This window comes from Acinonyx jubatus, chromosome C2, assembly GCF_027475565.1.
Source record: "Acinonyx jubatus isolate Ajub_Pintada_27869175 chromosome C2, VMU_Ajub_asm_v1.0, whole genome shotgun sequence".
Taxonomy (NCBI): domain Eukaryota; kingdom Metazoa; phylum Chordata; class Mammalia; order Carnivora; family Felidae; genus Acinonyx; species Acinonyx jubatus.
Genome location: NC_069384.1, coordinates 40,856,490 through 40,876,214, shown reverse-complemented (window position 1 = coordinate 40,876,214; position 19,725 = coordinate 40,856,490). Strand labels below are relative to the sequence as shown.

The window sequence follows — 19,725 nt, the reverse complement described above, 5'->3', positions numbered from 1 at the left end:
ACATTCACAGTATAGCGACAATTGCCTTACAATCTGTGTATGGATTTCCTGACAAAATCCTTACAGCATGAGGAAAGGAGTGTTTGAGAGTCCGGAAGGAAAGACAGAGGTAAGAATGTGTTAAGAAAAGGCAACACAGACATTGTTGTTTTTTTCCTATTCCTCTATCCACATCAAATTTTCTTTAAATTATTTTCCTAGTGTGTCCCCCACCCATGTAGAGAATCATAACTTCGGAGTGTAAAAACTATGCAGTTTCTAAGTACTCTCTGAAGTACTTTTTTGAAAGTACTTCTTAGCACAATTTTTCACTCCCTTACTCTGGGTATTTCTAAATTGTTCTTGCAAAGTCACAGGACGAATTAGCTAGTCACTAGGATTACCGTTGAAAAGCCAGTGCTTTTCCTGAATGGAAGGATGCCTCCCTAATTCATAGGCATCTGTGTACATGAGGAAACATATGAGGTTAAAATCAAAAGACAAAGACAAAAGCGGGTCTGGCTCAGTTACTACGTTATTATGATTCAATTCCTCAATTTCCTCAATTGTAACAATGGAAGATGTCATAATACCTATTTTAGGGCTGTCTTAATGATTAAATGAGGTCCAGCAAACAGTGAATGATAATGTAGGGGAAAATTCTTTCTAACTAGCACAACTCTGTACGATTATTATTACAATGTTGGGCATGGCACTGAGGCCATATTTAGTTTCGGAATCCCCTGGATTCAACAATTCTTTTATGAAAAATACTGAAGTTCCAACACAACCACAGAAACATCAGCATCATCCTACTACTAACCTACCTCGATAGCAGTGATCCCAGACACCCTCTCTGGCCCATTCCAGTTTTACTCTTAAAACCGGAAGAGGGAAAATCTCGTTTTAATAAAATGGTGCCAATCAAATATGAGGCGGTAGGAGAAAACAGACAACTTTTAATTGTGCACCGGGAAGTTTATGGAACACGCCCACTTAAGTGCTCTCACAAGGCGCCTAACAGGTGGCATAAGTAGCTTTAAAGAAAATGGGGGGGGGGGAGACTCCTCATTTTAGTTTTAGCAACTGAAGAATTGAAGGAAAGAAGGTCGTCTAAAGGACCAACAAATAGCCAAGAGGTCGGATCAAACAACAGCAAGCAGGACGACCCGACGTCTCAGGCGCTCCCGTGTGTCCCAACAGAGCAGCAGGTGGGTACCAGGAGCTTTCCAGCAGGGAGTTCGTTCTAGAAGCCTGCAGAACTGTATCCCCCTCCTCCACTTGCCACCTGGTGGGTCCCTGAACTCGTAAGGGACCGCGCCACTTCCGGACGCCAAGCTGAAAAGACTGGCTGCTAGCGATGGGCGGGGGGGACGAAGATCTCCGGTCAAAGTCTATGGTGCGAGTCTGGACGTACCTGGCGGGTCCCGGGCGCCCGCGCTCTCTGGGCGGGCCCGAGCCCCAGGTGAGGAGAATCCGGGCGGTGAGGAGGTCGCCGCCTCTGCGAGCGCCAGCAGCTCCGCGGCAGCAGGCAGAGGGCGCACGTTTACCTCTCGCCCGCCGGGGTCTCCTGCCCGCGCTCGTTGCGCGTAACTTGGCGCCCTGGCGCTGCTCGCGTCCACCCGCCGCCCGTCCGAGCGCGCGCGGCCCCGCCGCCGGACGGAAGTCCGCAGCCGCAGGGGCCCCGCGTGCGCCCGCCGCCCGCCGCCCGCCGCCCGCCGCCGGCCGGGCCCGCGGGAGGTCCGCGCCGCCTCGCAGCGTTGGGGAAACGGGCTGCGGCCGCCTGGAGCCGAGACGCTCGCGCACAAAGAACCACCGCCCCCCTCCCCCAGAGGGCTGGGGCTGGGGGACGCAGACCCAGAGTTGAGTTTCTATGATTTGATCTTGAAATCCGTGCAGAGAGAAAAAGTGATGAATTGTCGGGAGCCCTCGTTTTCCCTCCGCACCCCCGAGCCTGGTCCCGCGGGCGAAATAGTTTGCGGTTTCGAAGCCCTGGCGGTGGGTGTGGTGGCAGCGAGGAGCGCTTGCTCTTCTCTCGGTTGCCACATTGCTGTCACTACCCCCGAAGCCCTGCTGCGTCCTAAAATTTCTCAGAGCACACTTCTGACATGTAATCGGTCCTGTATTATCAAATGTAGGAGGTGTAATGCGAAGGAAAAGAAACGCCGTCATCCCCTCCTGTGGCCACCCCAGTCCCTGGCTAAGATTATTCACAACAGTTTGTTTGTACAGTGCTGCCACTTGTTTCCCCCCTCCTTCCTCGCCTATTATTCTGACTTCACCATGTTGGTTTGGATTATGTGGATTTTCACCCTTTGCTTTGACTGGAACAGCAGGACGTGGTTTAGAAAATGAAGGGAGGGAGGGGGCTGCACACTCAGGGCTTCCAGTTTAATAACATCACTCCAAGTTGGAGGCTTTATTTGTTGAACTGGTTTTGATTCCACCCACCCTCCACATGCATTTGCCCAGGCATCCAAAGGGGGAAGCATTCTTTGGCATACAGTCTTAAAACTTTCCTGGATAAAGTAGTTTCTTCTGGGGGAAAATCAAAAGTTGTGTAAACTTTAGAGGAGAAACAAACAACGCAACCTCCCGCTGCCACCACCCCCCCCCCCACGCTTTTTCAGTCTGCAGGTTTTTAGGATTTTAATAAAAATTGATTAGCCAGATGTTTTAAGTGATAAATATTTTCTTTTTAAGCAAAATATTTATATATCAACATTGGTTTTAGAACCTTTGCACGTCTCTACCTCTCCCCATCTTCTAATCAACTTTTTTTGCCTGCAAAGACTTTTTTTTTCTTCTTTGTAATCCACCACACTTTTTATTTCAAAGAAAGCTGATAGGAGGCAAACTAATACTTGCTGACTTTCAGACTTTTCCAAGAGAAAACCTCCAGCCAGATTCCAAGAACTACCTGATACTAGGCGGCTTGTAACAGACCCAAAGAGTAAAATTAAGGGGAGCACATGGTCCCACATCCTGATTCCCACCAGGAGTATCTTCCTAGTTTGATTTGTGGCTTCGAATCCTTTGAATTTTTTAAAAGTCACAACATTACTTTTACTTCTAAAGTTGTTAGGAAAGAATTGTCAAAGGTTTCCAAATTTTTGAGAAGCAAATTTCAAGTCCTGGATTTTGGTATACCTGGATGAATACTATAATGAATGTTTCACACCACCAGTCATCCCTTTATTTGAACAATCTGTGGAAAGCTACTTGTCCACTTTGTAAAAGCCCTGCATTGACCCTCCCTGGTGATAAAATCCAGATCTCTTGAAACAACCCAAAAGGGGACACCTGCATCTGTTTTTCTAAATCTTTTATCAAGCAGGAATTAAAAGAAGAGGTTTATTAAATGTTGTAAAGGAAAAGTGTGTATATTAGAAAATAAAGTGGAGGATCTTGACAGAAAATGATTTGTAAAACTTAGTGTTCTTCCAAGATACATATATTTCCTCTTACATCTAGTATTTATGCTGAACAAAATCTTTGGAAATGACTAAAATCAAAGGTAACCCACATCACAGATTTCTTAGTAAGTAAATGTAAAAACTTATCGAGTTTTGATGATTTGTAGAAAGTTTTATTAATATTTTCTTGAAGATTTTATGACTTGGAAAAAGTAACTCTCAAGAACAGTCCTTGCTCTTTCCATTTGCGTTGAAGTTAGTAAATCAAATATACTGTGGAAATATGTTTTGCCTTTAAAAATCCTTTGCATATGTAACTGATTATTTGATATTTAAAAATTGCATATATTTTATTTCAGAAAAATTCCAAAGTTTCAGAAACAATTTTAACATTTAGCGATCTTTATAAAGAAAGTTATAGTTAAGTGAAGGTGGTGAAGAACAAACCAGAATTTGAATATTAACATGCGGATAATATATAAACACGATGAAGAATTTTACCAAACCTTTTCTTTAAAGATAATGTTTCTTTGGAGTCAAGGTGAAACTACTAAATTGTTTACATGAGCAAGTCACAGACCATTATTGTATTCAATTAATTTAAAAAGATCACATGACACTTCCCAACCTCACTAAACCACGTTTAAAAAAATGCCTTTAAGTTTTGATTGTGTACAACATTTTGTTTAAAATTTTTATATTAATTTTCAGTGCTTTTCATTTTTGCTCCCAGTTGTTAGCCTTACAACTTTATATAAATATAACCATGATGTAACACGTGGCAATAGTGTTTTATGTATGTAGTTTCCCTTTTATAGTTCCAGTTGTTTCTGAGTTATAAATATATCCAATTGACCTTAAATCTTAAAACAGGCAGAAAAGCAATATCAACTAGAGTACCAATAATAAAAAAGTATAAAACTGAAATTTTGATAGCTGGTTTGTATTTATACATCTATTGTTATTGCCAGAATATGTATCATTTAAAAGAAGTGTTAATTGCTCATTTATGACAAGTTTTAGAATGGTGTGATATATGTAACACAAGAGTGAGGAGAATGGGATATTGAAGTGGACATTTTTCTCACTTGGATTATTATTATCAATATTAGTCTTTGGAAAGATAAAGATTCAGAATGAATTAATTTCATGATAGATTTTGAGAGGTTACAAGAAGTTTCTTTCCGGCACAATCCAAATATTATCGTAGCAATTCGGGTTGTCAGTAAAAGCTTAAACAAATTTGCTGATAATCCTGTTAATGACCTAGGTCAAGTGTTAACTGTTGTGGGTTATAAAATAGTGAAATTAAGGTTTCTCCTACCTCCAGGCAAATAGCATAGTTATAACTGTTGGGGGTGGGGGGGTTAGCTATTAGGGGAGCTATTAAATTACAAAAATGTATAATGCATTCAATTATTTAGTCTAGTGTGATGAAATGCTATTAAAAGCAAATGTAAACCCTCTTTAAAAAAAACAACCTATAAAGATATGACAGCTTAGTTCTCTATAAAGATTTCAATCACAATGTATTATTGTTTAAAGATGAGTGTTTATATATGAAAAGTGATGCCAATTTATAGTAATTTTTAAAAAGGTAATAATCCATTATTTAAATGGCTGTCTCAAACATTTGCTTACTATTCAAAAGGAGGCATACAGTGTACATATGCAAATTTTAATTTTAAGCTTTGAACAATCGCATAGTCACCTCTAGTACTTGGGAGATTTACGTTCAGTGAAATACATTTCATAGATATAGTGTCCCAGACACTCCAATAAAAGTCTCCCAAAATAAGTAGCATATAAATATGCAGATTTAATTTTATCCACTCTTACTTTGAAAACTCTGATTTCCAGTGTAAAGAGCTCTATAGATAAACATTAATCTAATTTACAAATGCTTTTGGACAGAAAAATGACTTAATGCATTATGTACTGATGAATAAGCAGTTCATTCTGCCTCAGACTCCTTCAAATGTAGAAAAGTGTTTAAAGAGAGTACTTTATCCAATGCTAAAGAGATCGATACTTCACTTTATATCAAATTTTAACCATTTTCCAAAGTTATTTTATTTACCATTATTATCATCCATTTGGGATTACAATAGGGAGCAAACATGAACTTTTAAAATAATGCGTAGTATAGCAATCCAATTTTGCCATGAGTAGTTGATTTCCCATTGGAAGTCTTCTGTTGGCGTGTCATGTAAACAGAGATCTGATAAGATTTTAATAAAGTTCTGTGCAGCGTTAATAAAGTTTCTGTTTAAGTATATAGGCCAATTGTTAAAGTGATCATTGAAATTATGAATAATCTATTATCATTGAGGAGGCCAGTGATAGGAAGTATCACCTGGAGTCATTTTCTTGAAAGCATATTAGAAAGTTATTTGTAACTGGATTAATAAAAGGCAAGTTCAGATTAAACTTTTTCTAAGTTTTTAAAAAATTGCTTTATCAGAGACCCATGGCATTTTAATATTGCTATTTAATTATCAAATCTCAAATTAAAAAAAAATCACACAGGGGCAAGCAATTAACTCAATGGCTTCTGTTTGTTCCCTTTTAGTTCTATCATGCCTAACTCCATAGAAGACTGTGAAATAAATTCTAGTAAATTTTACTAGTAAATTTCTAGTAAAAGTACAGTAAGTAGACTTTTTAGCATAGTATTTTAAATGCAACCTAGTATTTTATATGTCCATTCTCAAAACTTGTATCAGAAAGCTATATTAGTGAGATTCATTTTATCATTATTATGATATATGAATTTTCAGAAGCATGACTTTCTATTCAAATGACATTGTTAGAAGAATTGCATGGAAATCTTGGCACATACTTGGGTTTTTCACTTTTCATGTTGTTCATCTCAACTATTAAGACCTAAGCTATTACATTAATATTTAAAACTACACTCAAATATTTCTCAAGGTAAATCATTCATTTTAAATTTTGTTCCAGAGCTTCCCTTCATGACCTCAGGAGGGAAAGGAGACACTATCCATAGGACATGATCTGGAAAGAATAATCCCATGAACAATGGATAAACTTTTATCCAAACAAATTAAATGTAATTGTGTCAGTTTTCTGCATCTATTTCCCTTTCTACATACATCCCTGCCAGCATAATATTATATACATTATATATTGAAACATATACAAGGTGTGGCTGAAAGACAATTTACATTTGATTATTCCTGTTTCATTAAATTAATATTCATTAATTTTATATAAGCATGAATAAGTTTAAATAAAGGGTCTTTTTTTCCTCTTGCAATTTACCGAAAGGTTATGTTTTCAACAAAAATACTGACTCTCAGCTCTATCCCTGTGCATTATTAATTCAGCAAAATCCATTATCTAAATAGTTTATAAATATTCCATCTGGAGAAATACAATTATCATAGCAATATGGGAATAATATTACTATACTTCTAGTTATTGTCAATTCTTTAATATCTTCAAAAATTAAGGAGATTAAACAAACACTAATTTTAACTTACTAATATGTTACTCATTATACAAATGATTACTCCTGCCTTTCATTCAATGAAAAATTATTGACCATTACTTTCCAATAAAGATTTTAATTTGATTTGTAAAAAAAAAAAAAAAGTCACTTCTAGGTTATCAGATGATTTTCTTGATCCTTATATTTTAGAATTTTCACTTTCCCAGTTAAAAAAAGACACAGAAAAATTTAATGAAATCTGCCAAATTGATAAAGACAGTCACTAAGGAAAGAACAAAATTAAACTGCTCTATTAGCAATGAAAGTAGGTCAGTAAATATGAGAGGCAGTGTTTAGATTCAATGAAAAGTTTCTAAACATTTTGAGTATTTACTTGTCTTTTTAAAATAATGCATACAACACACAACAGCATTGGCTTGCCAATATATTTTTAGTGGCATAGTATGTAGTGAAGCATTTCACATCAATTTCTCAGTATTACTAAACTGCAAAACAGGTTGCTAAACGTTACTGTTATAAGTTCAAAATGATTAAGAGGCAAAGTTGTAAGTGTTGCTTTAAAGCAATCAATTATTTAGAGAACTTTGTCTTAAGAGTCAGTGATTGTATTCACAAATCATTAGGAATAGATCACAAAAGGTATACATGAAAAAAGCAATGTATCTATCAAATACACAATCTTATAGGAAACATTGGTGTCCTCAATGTTACATGTGCACTTTAGTCCATTGAAAAGGGATGAATGCCCATTAGGAAGAAAATAAATAACCCAACATCAGGAAATGCCATTTGCTGCATATGGACATTATTTCTCTAATTTTCTATTCAGTTATTTACTATACCTACCCAAGAGCTTTTCACTATTCATCAAGTACATTCCCGTATTCGTATATAAACCCTTAAACAAAGAGAATCCAATCTAAGCTTATTGTAATTCCTGCAAATATTACTTATGTTAATGTGGCATATGCTGCTCATTAGAACCTGTACCATAGAGCAAACCATCGCCTGGCGGGATACACATCACTTCAATAAGGCTATTGCAATATAAACACACACACACACACACACACACACACACACACACACACACACACCCCATCAGCTTCAACAAACTCTGATTTCCCTTTAGTCCATTCATAAATGCCATGATCCTAAGTAGAAACAACCTGTCATTACCTTTGAACATACTAAAGAATCTAGCGAGGAGGGTTGGGTTTTCTTTTAAACTTCTCAGAGTACTACATGGTCATAATTAGAAAATAAAATACTGCCACGGCTATTTGGCAATTAGCATCGTGGGTTGTAAAACTGGAGGATATTTCTTTCTTTCTGCTTAAAATTAGCCAACAAGGTAATTGCTTGAATTGGTATCAGATTAAAAACACATTTTAGGTTTAGGCAATCCAAAATTCTCTCTTAAAGTCTTTTAGAAGACACCGGAAAATAAAAGCACATCTTTAGTTTACTCTCAGAGCAAACTGCTTTATTCTGAGGCACCTTAACGACCTAAAAAGGTTTCAGGGAGAACGTGCTTTGAAGAGCGTTAGCTCTGCGGGGCAGGGCAGTTTGCTCTACCTGGCTTACCTTCATTGGAAGGTTGGAGAATCAGTTCCCCAAAGCAATGGAGAGCGGAGCAGCTGAGAAGGAGGAGGATGGAGAGGTGACAATCCATGTTGCTGGTGCAGAGGGCAGTGAGAGGAGCATATCTCCATGAAGCATGCCACTGATGTGAGGGGGAGCGCTCTGATTGCTGGAGAAGTTACCATGCTCCGCTCGCAGGCTGATGTCAAGTTTGACACTGGAGATAAGGAGGAGTCTGGCTGCCTTTCCTCGAACCTCGCTCAGGGACTTCCCTGGGTCCTAGTGCCGTCGGAAGTGAGAGCTGTAGGGGAAGGAACAGCCCGCCGAGGCTCGCAAACTGCTCTGAAGCACAGAACTGGGAGCTAGGGGTGGGGCTGGGGGGCGCCGCCAATAGACAGGAAATCCAGAAGTTGTGATGGGGCAGTGGCAGAAAGCAGTGGAAGGGAGGGAAAAACACCCGCTCCTTATGTTCATTGAAAAGCAGCTATTTTATTGTTTGCTATACATGCTCTGTAGGTTAATTCCCTGAAGAAACCAGAAACCCTGATAGGAATGTCATATGGCAGTGTGAGCGAAAAAGAAACTGAAATGTCAGAAGATGTTTGTAGTAAAAGAGCAGGAGCCTTTCATTAAAAAAAAAAATTAAAGATGATTGTGTAATTCAAAGGAAAATTAGGATTATTCCTTTACTATGTTCAATGTAATCATAACTCTTATGAGTCCTTTGTGGTCCAGAAAGACACTTAGACACACCTCAGATCAGAAAGTCTTTTCAGTTCTACACCAAATGGTATCAGGGCTTTCAATAGATTTGGCACAGGGATTTCAGTGTACATTTGTTGTACTTTAGTTTTCCAAACTGGGGCGTAACCTTCACCATGCTAAGGAAGTGAGCAGACCCAGCCCTAGGAGTGGCTGCTGGGCAGCATTTATTCTTTCTGTGCTGTGGGTGTAAATAAGAGTAATACAAATGAAATCTGAAGTCCTTGGCAACACATCACCACCCCCCCCCCTTCACCATCTATGTTAGGATCTCTGGGATCTGTGAGATAAACATGGCATATTTCACAGTCCCCCATTCAGCTTTTCAGCCATTTGCAATCTGATAATAGCTGGATGTTCTTTTACATTCCAACTCCAATGGCTAAATCATAGTGTCCTTGCACTTGCTCACTTCACACCACGCTTGCCCATGTTGGGCAATACAATCGCAACCGACTTCAGCTGAATAATTTTGTGATTTATATTTGGAGAGCTCTCTTCACTTATCTTTAAAACATCCCCCCGAAAACGATTACTCAAATATCCTCCTCCTCATCTGTCTTTTGCTACTCCAAACAGAACCCGAGACTTCCGTTCTTTGCACAACTCCAGCAAGTAAAGATAGGTGGACAATTTTAAGATCAGTGATGAATTTTAGAGCCCTAGGCTGGGGAATCTAAATCTAAATAAGGGTTTGAAAAGACCTCACCAAAACATAGGCCTTCCACAAACGCTATGTTTTTGATGAGGGAACCCCATTTTCACATGAATTGAAATTCAGGGCCTCTGAAGAGAGCTTGTTGGCTGGGATGGGGGGTTGGGAGGTGGGTAGAGGAAGTGACTGGGAGAGTGGCCCTGCTTGCTTTCTATGTATGCCTTGTTACTTTGTATCTCTAACTTCTTCCCACGTTATGTCACCGGAGGCTGTGGAACCCTCTTCAAGTGCCAAGTCTGTCAGAATTGAAAATACTGACAGATAATGAACAGAGGGCTCAGATAATGGTGACTCTGGCATTTTTTTAAAAGTTGCAGCACAACTCGAGTCTTTCCATAAGGCACTGTTCTATTGTTCTAGGGCTAGATAAAATTTTCCTGAAACTTGAAAGAAAATAAAGTGTTATTTGGAATGACGACTTATAAATATTTTAGAAAAATACACCCATGTGCTGATAGCCACATACATTGGCTTCCCCTCACACTGCTTCTCTCTTCACAATTAACTACTGTCACTGTGGAAAGAGGCCTTCATGTTTGAGAGAAGCTACGATAGTGTGAAAATACGTAAAAAGCAATTATAATGTAATTGCAGGAATATAATATAAACAATGTAAGATCTCTCAATTATAGACTCTCTAAGTCAAGAGACATCAAAGAGTTTCCACAGTCTGAGTGGCATTCTGGATAGATGTATAAAAGAGTGACATCAGCAAACAGAGGGAACATTAAATTTGGCCAAAGATAAGAGCAAAGGCTAGAGGAGAAGGCAGCTATTTCAAGGAAGCCCGCATGGAGAAAGTAATATTTGAGGTAGATCTTGTAGGATGATTAGGAGCTCAGTAATTGGAACAGTGGATCAGAAGGCAGTGCAGACAGGCAGGTATAACATAAACAAACAATAATAGTTTCCAACTAAGGGCAAGAGAACGCAGCTGGCACATAGAGAACATAGAACATGCATAGAACATAGAGAATGTATGATACAAAAAGGGTTAGGATACAAGGAAGTAAAGGGTGGGGACAGAGTGCTGGGAGATGTTCTCCAAAAGGCAGACTGGAAACTGTAGAAACTCCTATGCCACATGTCAGTGATTTTACAGTGTATCCTAGACAAAGGAGAGACACCAAAAGTATTTCAGCAAGTAATAACTTATCCTATCTGGGTTTCAGGAAGAAATGCTCTTGATAGCACAGAGCAGAGTGTCTCCACCTGTGGTATATGGACCACCTGCTATGGAAGTATCTGTAATGCTTTTTAAAACTTCATAACCCAGGGTGTCTGGGTGGCTCAGTCGGTTAAGCATCCAATTTCGGCTCAGGTCACCGTCTCCCGGTGCGTGAGTTTGAGCCCCTTGTTGGGCTCTGTGTTGACAGCTCAGAGCTTCGATTCTGTGCTTCCCTCTTTCTTTGCCCCTCCTCTGCTCTCTCTCTCTCTCTCTCTCTCTCTCAAAAATAAATAAACATTAAAAAAATTTTAAATAATAAAAAGTGCATATCCCTTCTGCCCACCACAGACTTACTGAACTGAACCTCTGAGGATGGGACCCACGAACTGCAACTTGACAAGCTCTTCAGTTGATCCTTGTGGTGATCCTGACATTTGAGAACCACTGCTGAACGTGAAAGAGGGAAAATCAGAGTCCAAATGGTGAGATCTGAGGCAATTTTAGAATAAAACTAGGGGTACCTGGGTGGCTCAGTTGGTTGAGCCTCTGACTTTGGCTCAGGTCATGATGAGGTCATGATCAGTTTGTGAGTTAAAGCCCCACATCAGGCTCTCTGCTGTCAGCACAGAGCCTGCTTTGGATTCTCTCTCTCTCTCTCTCTCTCTCTCTCTCTCTCTCTCTCTCCCCCTTAAAAACAAATAAACATTTAAAAACATAATAATAAAAGTAAAACTAAAGTAACATGGAACTGAAGTACAATCTAACAAAAAGAACGAAAATACAAGATGAAATTAAGATACATGTCTGAGGTAAAACAAACACTATTCCCCAAGGAAAAGCTGAATTTCGGGTTTGAGGAAGAGGGAGATGACAGATATCTGCAATATTTAGTTCACCTGAATACTGAAACTAGTATTTCAGTTCAACAAAATGTGAATGCCGACCACGTACCTGATTGTGTGTTAGACACTGAGGGTAAAAACATGAAAAAGACCTTGTCCCTGCCCTTTAAATAATTTAGAATCACATGATAGCCAGTGTTACATACAAGTAGAATATTTTCACAGTGCAGGGGAGAAGAGTCCTGAGAAGATGAGAAGAGAGAATAAGCATAAAAAGCATGCTTTGGGGAGGAAATGACACATACCTCTAATACTGGAGCATAGATTTTGAGGTGGGGTGAGGGGATATGAAGAGAGGAGACAGGAAGAATAGGAAAGCGTGAGGTTATAAAGAATTTTGTGAACTCTTCTAAGGAGCTTGGACTTGAAGGTGATGTAGAGACGTATTCATTTTGCATTTTAAAAAGATCATTTTGACATACTTAAATCCGGAGAGTAGAATGGAAGCGAAAACACCAATTAGGAGCCAAGAGACCAATTAGGATCCCTCTGCAACAGCATAGCCAATATCATGTGGAGATAGCAGTGGGGCTCTTGAATCAGACTAACCCTAACAGGGCCCTTGCTCTGTCACCCTTAGTAAAACTCTAATAATAACAGATCCTATTTGATAGGGATGTTGTAAGGATTAGATAAGCTTTAGGATGGTACAGAGAAAGTCTAAGCCTAGTGCCTGACATATTAAAAGCATTCCATACATTTTTTATCTATATCTAGCAGAGAGATCTAGAAGGTCCGATCCTGAGCAGGCACACAAATATAAGTAGGGGAAATTGGCATAACTTCATAATTATTGATTATGAGAAATGAAGTGGATACAAGCATCTGGGAGGCCTCTCAATCTGTGGCTTGAGTGAAGAGGCAGTCAGCAATACAAAATCAAAGAAGATTGGCATGGGTACAACAATTTGTATTTTGGGTGTATTTTACATCAAGTGGCTCGCGGGAAAACCAGGAATAGATGAAAAATTAGGAGACAAAGACCTTCACTGGTGCTGTTCCTTTGGGAATAATTTCATTTACAAATAATAACTATTTAAAAAAAAGTAAGTAGGTTCCTCCATATAAGCAAAGTGTTGACAGAAGGATCAGTTGGCCAAGGATGAAACCCTAGCATATACCAATATTTAAAAGACAGGCAGAAATAGAGCAGAACAAAGAACCGGAAGAGATTAGCATATTATTAAAACTTTTTAAGAGTTTCACAAAGAATTCATGGTCAACGGTGCCTGTAAGGAACATATTCAATAAGATACTGACTGAAGAATAACAGTTGGATTTGACACCTGAAGGTTTTGATGACTTGGATGGTAGCAGTTCTAGAGGAGTAATGAGTCTGCTGCACGTAGATTGAGCTAAAGGAGTACATGGAAAGAGAGGAAGTAGAAATAGTAAATGTGCTACTCTTTCAAGAAAGTAAACTTAGAGGAGAAGGCATGCCTAAATGAGGAAAAAGCAAAGGGTAATGAGAATATTAAAAAATGGGAGGGGCTTGGGGCGCCTGGGTGGCTCAGGGCAGCTCGGTTAAGGGTTCCACATTTTTTTTTAATGTTTACTTATGTTTGAGACAGATAGAGACAGAGCATGAACGGGGGAGGGGAAGAGAGAGAGGGAGACACAGAATCCGAAGCAGGCTTCAGGCTCTGAGCTGTCAGCACAGAGCCAGACGCTGGGCTTGAACTCACAAACTGAGAGATCGTGACCTGGGCCGAAATCCCACGCTCAACCGACTGAGCCACCCAAGCACCCCAAGGGTCCCACTCTTGATTTCAGCTCAGGTCATGATCTCACGGTTTGTGAGTTCCAGCCCCACATCCCTTGGGCTCTGTGCTGACAATGCGGAGCCTGCCTGAGACTATCTTTCTCCTTCTCTCTGCCCTTCCCTCGCTCACACTCTTTCTCCTTCTCTCAAATTCAATAAATAAACATTTTTTTTAAATGTTAAAAAATGCAAGAGGATTGTAAGATATCTCTCTTATGTGCTTAGTTGACGAGTGATACAATTATTGATGAGGAATTTCGTGGCTCAAATTGGGGATATGGAGTAAAGGTGAGAAAATAACAGCCTCTGTTTAGGACATGGCAAGATGCAAGGGTAGATATTCAAGCCAGGAGTAAGATAGAAAATAAGAAGCCCAGAAGGGAGGGGAGGTCAGACACTGTAAGTTAAACAATGATTAGTGAATTGGTAGTAGCTTAATCCACTGGAATAGATGAAATGGTCCAGAAAGGTCATAAACAGCAGGGGAGAATCAATTCTGTCAAATAAAGTATTCAAAAGGCAGACGGAGGGTGTATAATTATCAGAATTAATTGAGTAGGAGTAAATGTTATAAAAGAAAGGTAAGGAAAGAATGGGTTGGAGATGACAAGAAAAATGAAAATTTCAGGAAAGGAGAGAATCAACAGCAACAACAGTAAGATTTTTTCCCATTAATGGAAAGACCAAAGGACTGGGAATCCCTACCCAAAAAAGTTCACACTTGGAGCTGCAAAATTCTTTAGAGCTTATCATTTTACAGTTGGAGAAAGACTAAAACATTACTGACTTCATTATGTTCCTGCAGTCAAAGGCAACAATAAGGAAAGTGTCTGAGAGCCCTTGACAGGATGCAAAGAAAACATTAGAAAAAATACTTATGAGGAACTTTATGGGAAAACTTCCATTACCTAAGTGTTTGAGGGTTATTGGAACAGAATAATCCAAGAAAACTTCACGAAGCGTTGTGATTTTTTGGGACAGTTACTAAATTTTGGACTTGAAAATAGTCGCAGTGGGCTGCACAAATCAATTTGCTGTATTTTAACCGATATCCACCGAATTAACATATCTCAAATTTAAACATAGAGGTTTATGCAATCAATATAAAAATTAGCATGCCTGAATTCATTGAAAAATGCTAATTGTAAATTAGAAGGATTTCACTCAATTGTTATAAAGCGTCAAAAAAAAAATAAAGAAAAAAGAAAAAAAGATCACATATGTGGCTTGCTAGGATTGACCAATGCTGTTTAAAACATACGCTTACGCTCACTTTTATAACTACCTCTGAAACATTTCTCTACTTTAAAAAACAGACTTTAGTACTACCATTACTTCCTAGTCTTCCATTTCCCTTGCCAAAAACCAGTCAAAACAAGCCAAGAGTTCATCTTAAAATCTAAGGAAAACATCCCAAAGCTCTGAGAAAACTCTGAGCAAGAGCACAGGGGGCTTGAGGTGGTTGAGAGACAAGGGAGCATTTGGCTGAAGCAGAACCTACATCATCATCCTTGTAAGCCCATTTTGGGACTTAACCATATATATTTACACACACTTATACGTTCATAAACATATATACACTCACATTCACACGTGCACACGCACGAAGGAAATGGTGTATTGATGCTCTATCCAGCCAAGTTTTCTAGAGCAGGAGGTCTCAATCTTTAACATACAGAACATTGGGGAGCTTGTACAAATGCAGACTCTGATTTTGGAAATCAAGCACAGGACCTGAGATTATGCATTCCCTCAAGTTCCTACGCCCTGTCTTCTGCAGGTCTGACAACACTTTGTACGGCAGAGTTCTAGAATACGTAGATCTTGTTTGGAAAATTAGTATAAATATGTGTATACGTATATTTAAATATAAGCATGAACATATCAAAAAGTCAGATGGTTGGGGCGCCCAGGTGGCTCAGTCGGTTAAGCATCCGACTTCGGCTCAGGTCATGATCTCGCGGTCTGTGAGTTCGAGCCCCGCTTCGGGCTCTGTGCTGACAGCCCAGAGCCTGGAGCCTGTTTCAAATTCTGTGTCTCCCTCTTTCTGACCCTCCCCCATTCATGCTCTGTCTCTCTCTGTCTCAAAAATAAATAAACGTTAAAAAAATTTTTTTAAGTCAGATGGTAAAAATACAGGAATACGTGGCCCAATAGGTTCAACTTCATCTCCCAATAAATTTCAAGATAAACCTAATGCTCCCACAAAGTAGTTAAATAATACTCTAGTATCCTAAATCCCTCTCTTCTTGAAGGTAAGTAGTCAAGACTAATTCACCATTATTGTTAACTCTTAGTTCACTTTTATCTAGATCACTCTTGTAATCATTTTATAATATACCCATCTTCATTGTTATTGAACTGTTTCAAGGGTATGAATTGTCTGCCCAATATTTTAAGTTCTTAGATGACAAAGTAAATATCAAACATTATCTAGAAGAGAGAAGACACTGTTCAACACAATAGTGTATAATAGTCTCTTTCATTTTACTTCAGATATGTTGAATATGTGATAATTACAGTTTGATAATAATTTCTCAACATATGTATTGATGCCAAATTTAAACTATCTGAGGGATTTGCAAAGCTTAACAAGCATAAGAAAACCATTGTAAAAATAAACCCATGACTTAATACGAAATGAATTTGTGTTTACAAGTATTAGGACATTTATCTAAAGATGAAAAAGTAATGTCCCTCATTTTTAATGGATTAATTTTAACTACAAACGAGCATTTTAATTTTCTTGATATACTGATATGTAGTTTGGTAAAACAAGTAATAGAAATATAGTTTATCGGTTGAAGAGAATATTTTAATGATGTCATATATGTGTACATATGTGTGTGTGTCTGTATGTGTGTGTGTGTGTGTGTGTGTGTGTGTGTGTAAGTTATAATTATGGCTCAGGTAAAAATGTAAGTGCAACCAGAGCATTTTTTTAACCAAAAGCAAAATTTGATAAAGGGTTATTGACTATTCTATATAGAAGTATTTTGAGAACACATGGCTTCAATTTTGTTTCTCAAGTATCTTGTAAGCCTGAACATAAAATAGAATTACTCAATACAGAAAAATTAACTGATTATGTGCTTGTCTAACCATAGTCGTCAATTCAGCTGGGAACCGGAAAAATAATCCATATTAAGTCATAGGGATCTTATATTCAACAGTGTCAAACATTTGCGATTTTTCACGGATGCTCTGGTTTCCACAAGTGCCCAAATAACCTCACCTGCTATTCTAATTTGTCTCCTCGACTGTGCTATGGGGTCAGTGATCCCTATTATGTCACATCAATACAGTGGTTAAATAATGATAAATAATTTAAAATGTGACAGGTAATCCACATCTTAATGTCAGTCATCTTTACCCATGCAGTATTTCCCAAATTAAAATGGAAGCTACTTCTGTTTTAAACTCTAGGTTTTTAGATATCCAAACATATTTCTTTAAATTAAAAAATACATATTTTACATATTTATTTGAAGCTCCAAAGAACTTAATTTTAAAACTGAATCAAAGTAAAAGGGATGGCTTCTAAAACATTTAATTACAAATATACTAATGACATACGTTTTCTTCTAGAAAAATAAGAGACCCTCCTCCAGTTCTTAATTATGGCAATGAAAGTATTCAAAATATGCATGTTGTATTCTCATTATTCCAAGGGTACTCACTTAGCCATTTCTATTACTTAGTTGGGGCTTAAATATTCAAGAGTTATTTTTTGAAGCACTCATACAATCAAAGCCCCAAGTAAAAACGTGAGTCTTTTTTAAATTCACCTTAGAGTACAGTAAATTTACAAGTCAAGTTCACATATAGGAAATCTGCCTGTTGTTGGTACGTCACATCGAAACACACGAAGGAGTGATAATCATCTGCCAGCACTCACTTCGCTCGATTTCATGAAAGATTTTTTAGTCAAGCCTCTGGCTTAGGAAATTGCTATAGGTCATGCACTCCACTAGAGGGCTCTGCAGAAGCAGTGGCCACCGCAGCTGAGGATTCAGGTGTTCAGATCAGCTCCTTGACAAAAAAGCAGAGGTCTTCACAGGAATTAGCACAACTTTATTTTTAGGTTTAGTTTGATTAGTTTCCTGACATAACCCTAAAGAATCAAGAAAACAAAGTCTCACATTTAATTTCTGCTCCAGATAAATCTACTCATTTCTACACTAAAAGATGCTGAGACGAGTGACACAATTTCTTCTTCTTTTTTTAATGTTTATTTAATTTTGAGAAAGAGAGACAGAGCGTGAGTGGAGAAGGAGCAGAGAGCGAGGGAGCCACAGAATCCAAAGCGGGCTCCAGGCTCTGAGCTGTCCGTACAGAGTCCCATGCGGGGTTCATACTTGTGAACCGTGATATCATGACCTGAGCCAGAGTCGGATGCTTAATCGACTGAGCCATCTATTATTCTTTACCATTCTCTCTTCTATGCAGTTTCCTCATTAAATTTCTCCATTAAAATGGATAATGAGAATGCATGTAAGATATACAACATATACAAATTACATGAATCAGTAAAATGTACTGAAAAAACTAAGGGAATATGATAAAAATGACAATGAAACAGAATCTCCAAAATGGATAGTCATCTGTATGGCGCATATGGTGGACAGAAGATGGGCTCATCTGTAGTATTTATGGAAAAGGTATTGCAGAGAGCAACGACTATAGCAAACGCTGAATAATTTTGTTTTAGCACTTTAAATATAAAGGTTTGCATCTTCAAGAACAGATCAAAATAAAAATGTATAGACCACATGTCCAAATCCTTTTTGGGCAACAATATACCTGATGTTCCTGTGGAATATGTCTAGCTCCCAACAGTAAAAGTGACTCACCCCATCATGATTCTCAAGAGAGACATGATACACTCTTTGAAGGAATGTAGAAAATTATTTATTTGTAATTTTTTGAAGTTTATTTATTTATTTTGAGAGAGAGAGAGAGAGAAGGAAAGAGTGCATGCCCCTGCACAGGCGTGATTTGGAGAGGGGAAGAGAAAGAGGGAGAGAGAGAATCCCAAGCAGGCTCCACACTGCTAGCATGGAGACCTACTCGGGGCTCAAACTCACGGACTGTGAGACCATGACCTGAACTAAAACCAAGAGTCAGAGGCTTAACTGACTGAGCCACCCGGTCACACGGGTACAGGTACAGAAAATTCTTGTGGGGATGAGCTTTTTCACTGGAGGAAAACATGCCTAACTCAGAAATATGAACTTTTCTATCTTTACTGTAAAAAACATGAATTATCTATTTTTAATACACTTCAGAGTGAAAGTTGGTACAACCTCCACAATATATAACAATGTCCTTGTTTTACAGTCTTCTAACTTAGAACTATATTCGATGGGGTGGTGGAGACCCTTCATTGATGGACTGATATGCCAAACCTAAGAAACACCATACTATATTATGACAAGCCTGATGAAGTCCAGAATACTACATTGTTCGAAATAAAATGATGTCTACGAATGCTAAGTAGCCTACAGACCACCTGTAACCAACATTTGAGCCTGCCAAAAGATGAGTCCATCCAAAACACTGTGCAATTAGCAAATAAAATATAAATTCCAGGAGAGCAAGGATTTTGGTCTGTTTTGTTCACTGTTCACTCTAGAACAGTACTGGCACATTGTAGGTCTGCAATCAATATTTTTTGAATGAATGAAAATATAATTCACATTCATGCAATATACTTAAAGTTTTGTTTTTTTATTGTTCTGCTTTGTCCTTTTTGTTTGGATTCATTTTATGTCAGACTTCAACATTCTACCTAGTAACTTGATTTGTTAATTTTCCTTTTCAAATTGTTTAACATAGCCCCAGAAATGAAGGCAGAAGTTACTCACATAGCAGTGAATTAGTAAAACTTATTCATTCTATTTGAATAAATTAATACATTTGCATTTTTAATAGATAATTAGACTAGCAATCATATAATCCT

General features: G+C 38.3%; 1 protein-coding gene and 1 long non-coding RNA gene across 4 annotated transcripts in view; one reads left to right on the top strand and one right to left on the bottom strand.

Annotated features, from left to right (window-relative positions):
- EPHA3 (EPH receptor A3) overlaps positions 1-8,684 on the bottom strand; it is a 353,357-nt gene extending 344,673 nt beyond the window's left edge. For 2 of the 3 annotated variants that reach the window (XM_027077576.2, XM_027077578.2), the window contains exon 1: positions 8,458-8,684. In XM_027077576.2, the coding sequence (XP_026933377.1) occupies positions 8,458-8,545 (88 nt within the window). In that variant the 5' untranslated portion in view covers positions 8,546-8,684. Of the gene's footprint in view, positions 1-1,396; positions 1,581-8,457 lie in introns of those variants that run through there. The other variant, XM_053220710.1, reaches the window with a different exon arrangement.
- On the top strand, positions 596-19,376 carry LOC113604795 (uncharacterized). The gene is made up of 3 exons (XR_003426813.2): positions 596-1,190; positions 11,448-11,581; positions 19,104-19,376. It is a non-coding gene; the product is annotated as an uncharacterized LOC113604795 (long non-coding RNA).
- Positions 19,377-19,725: the final 349 nt, after the last annotated feature.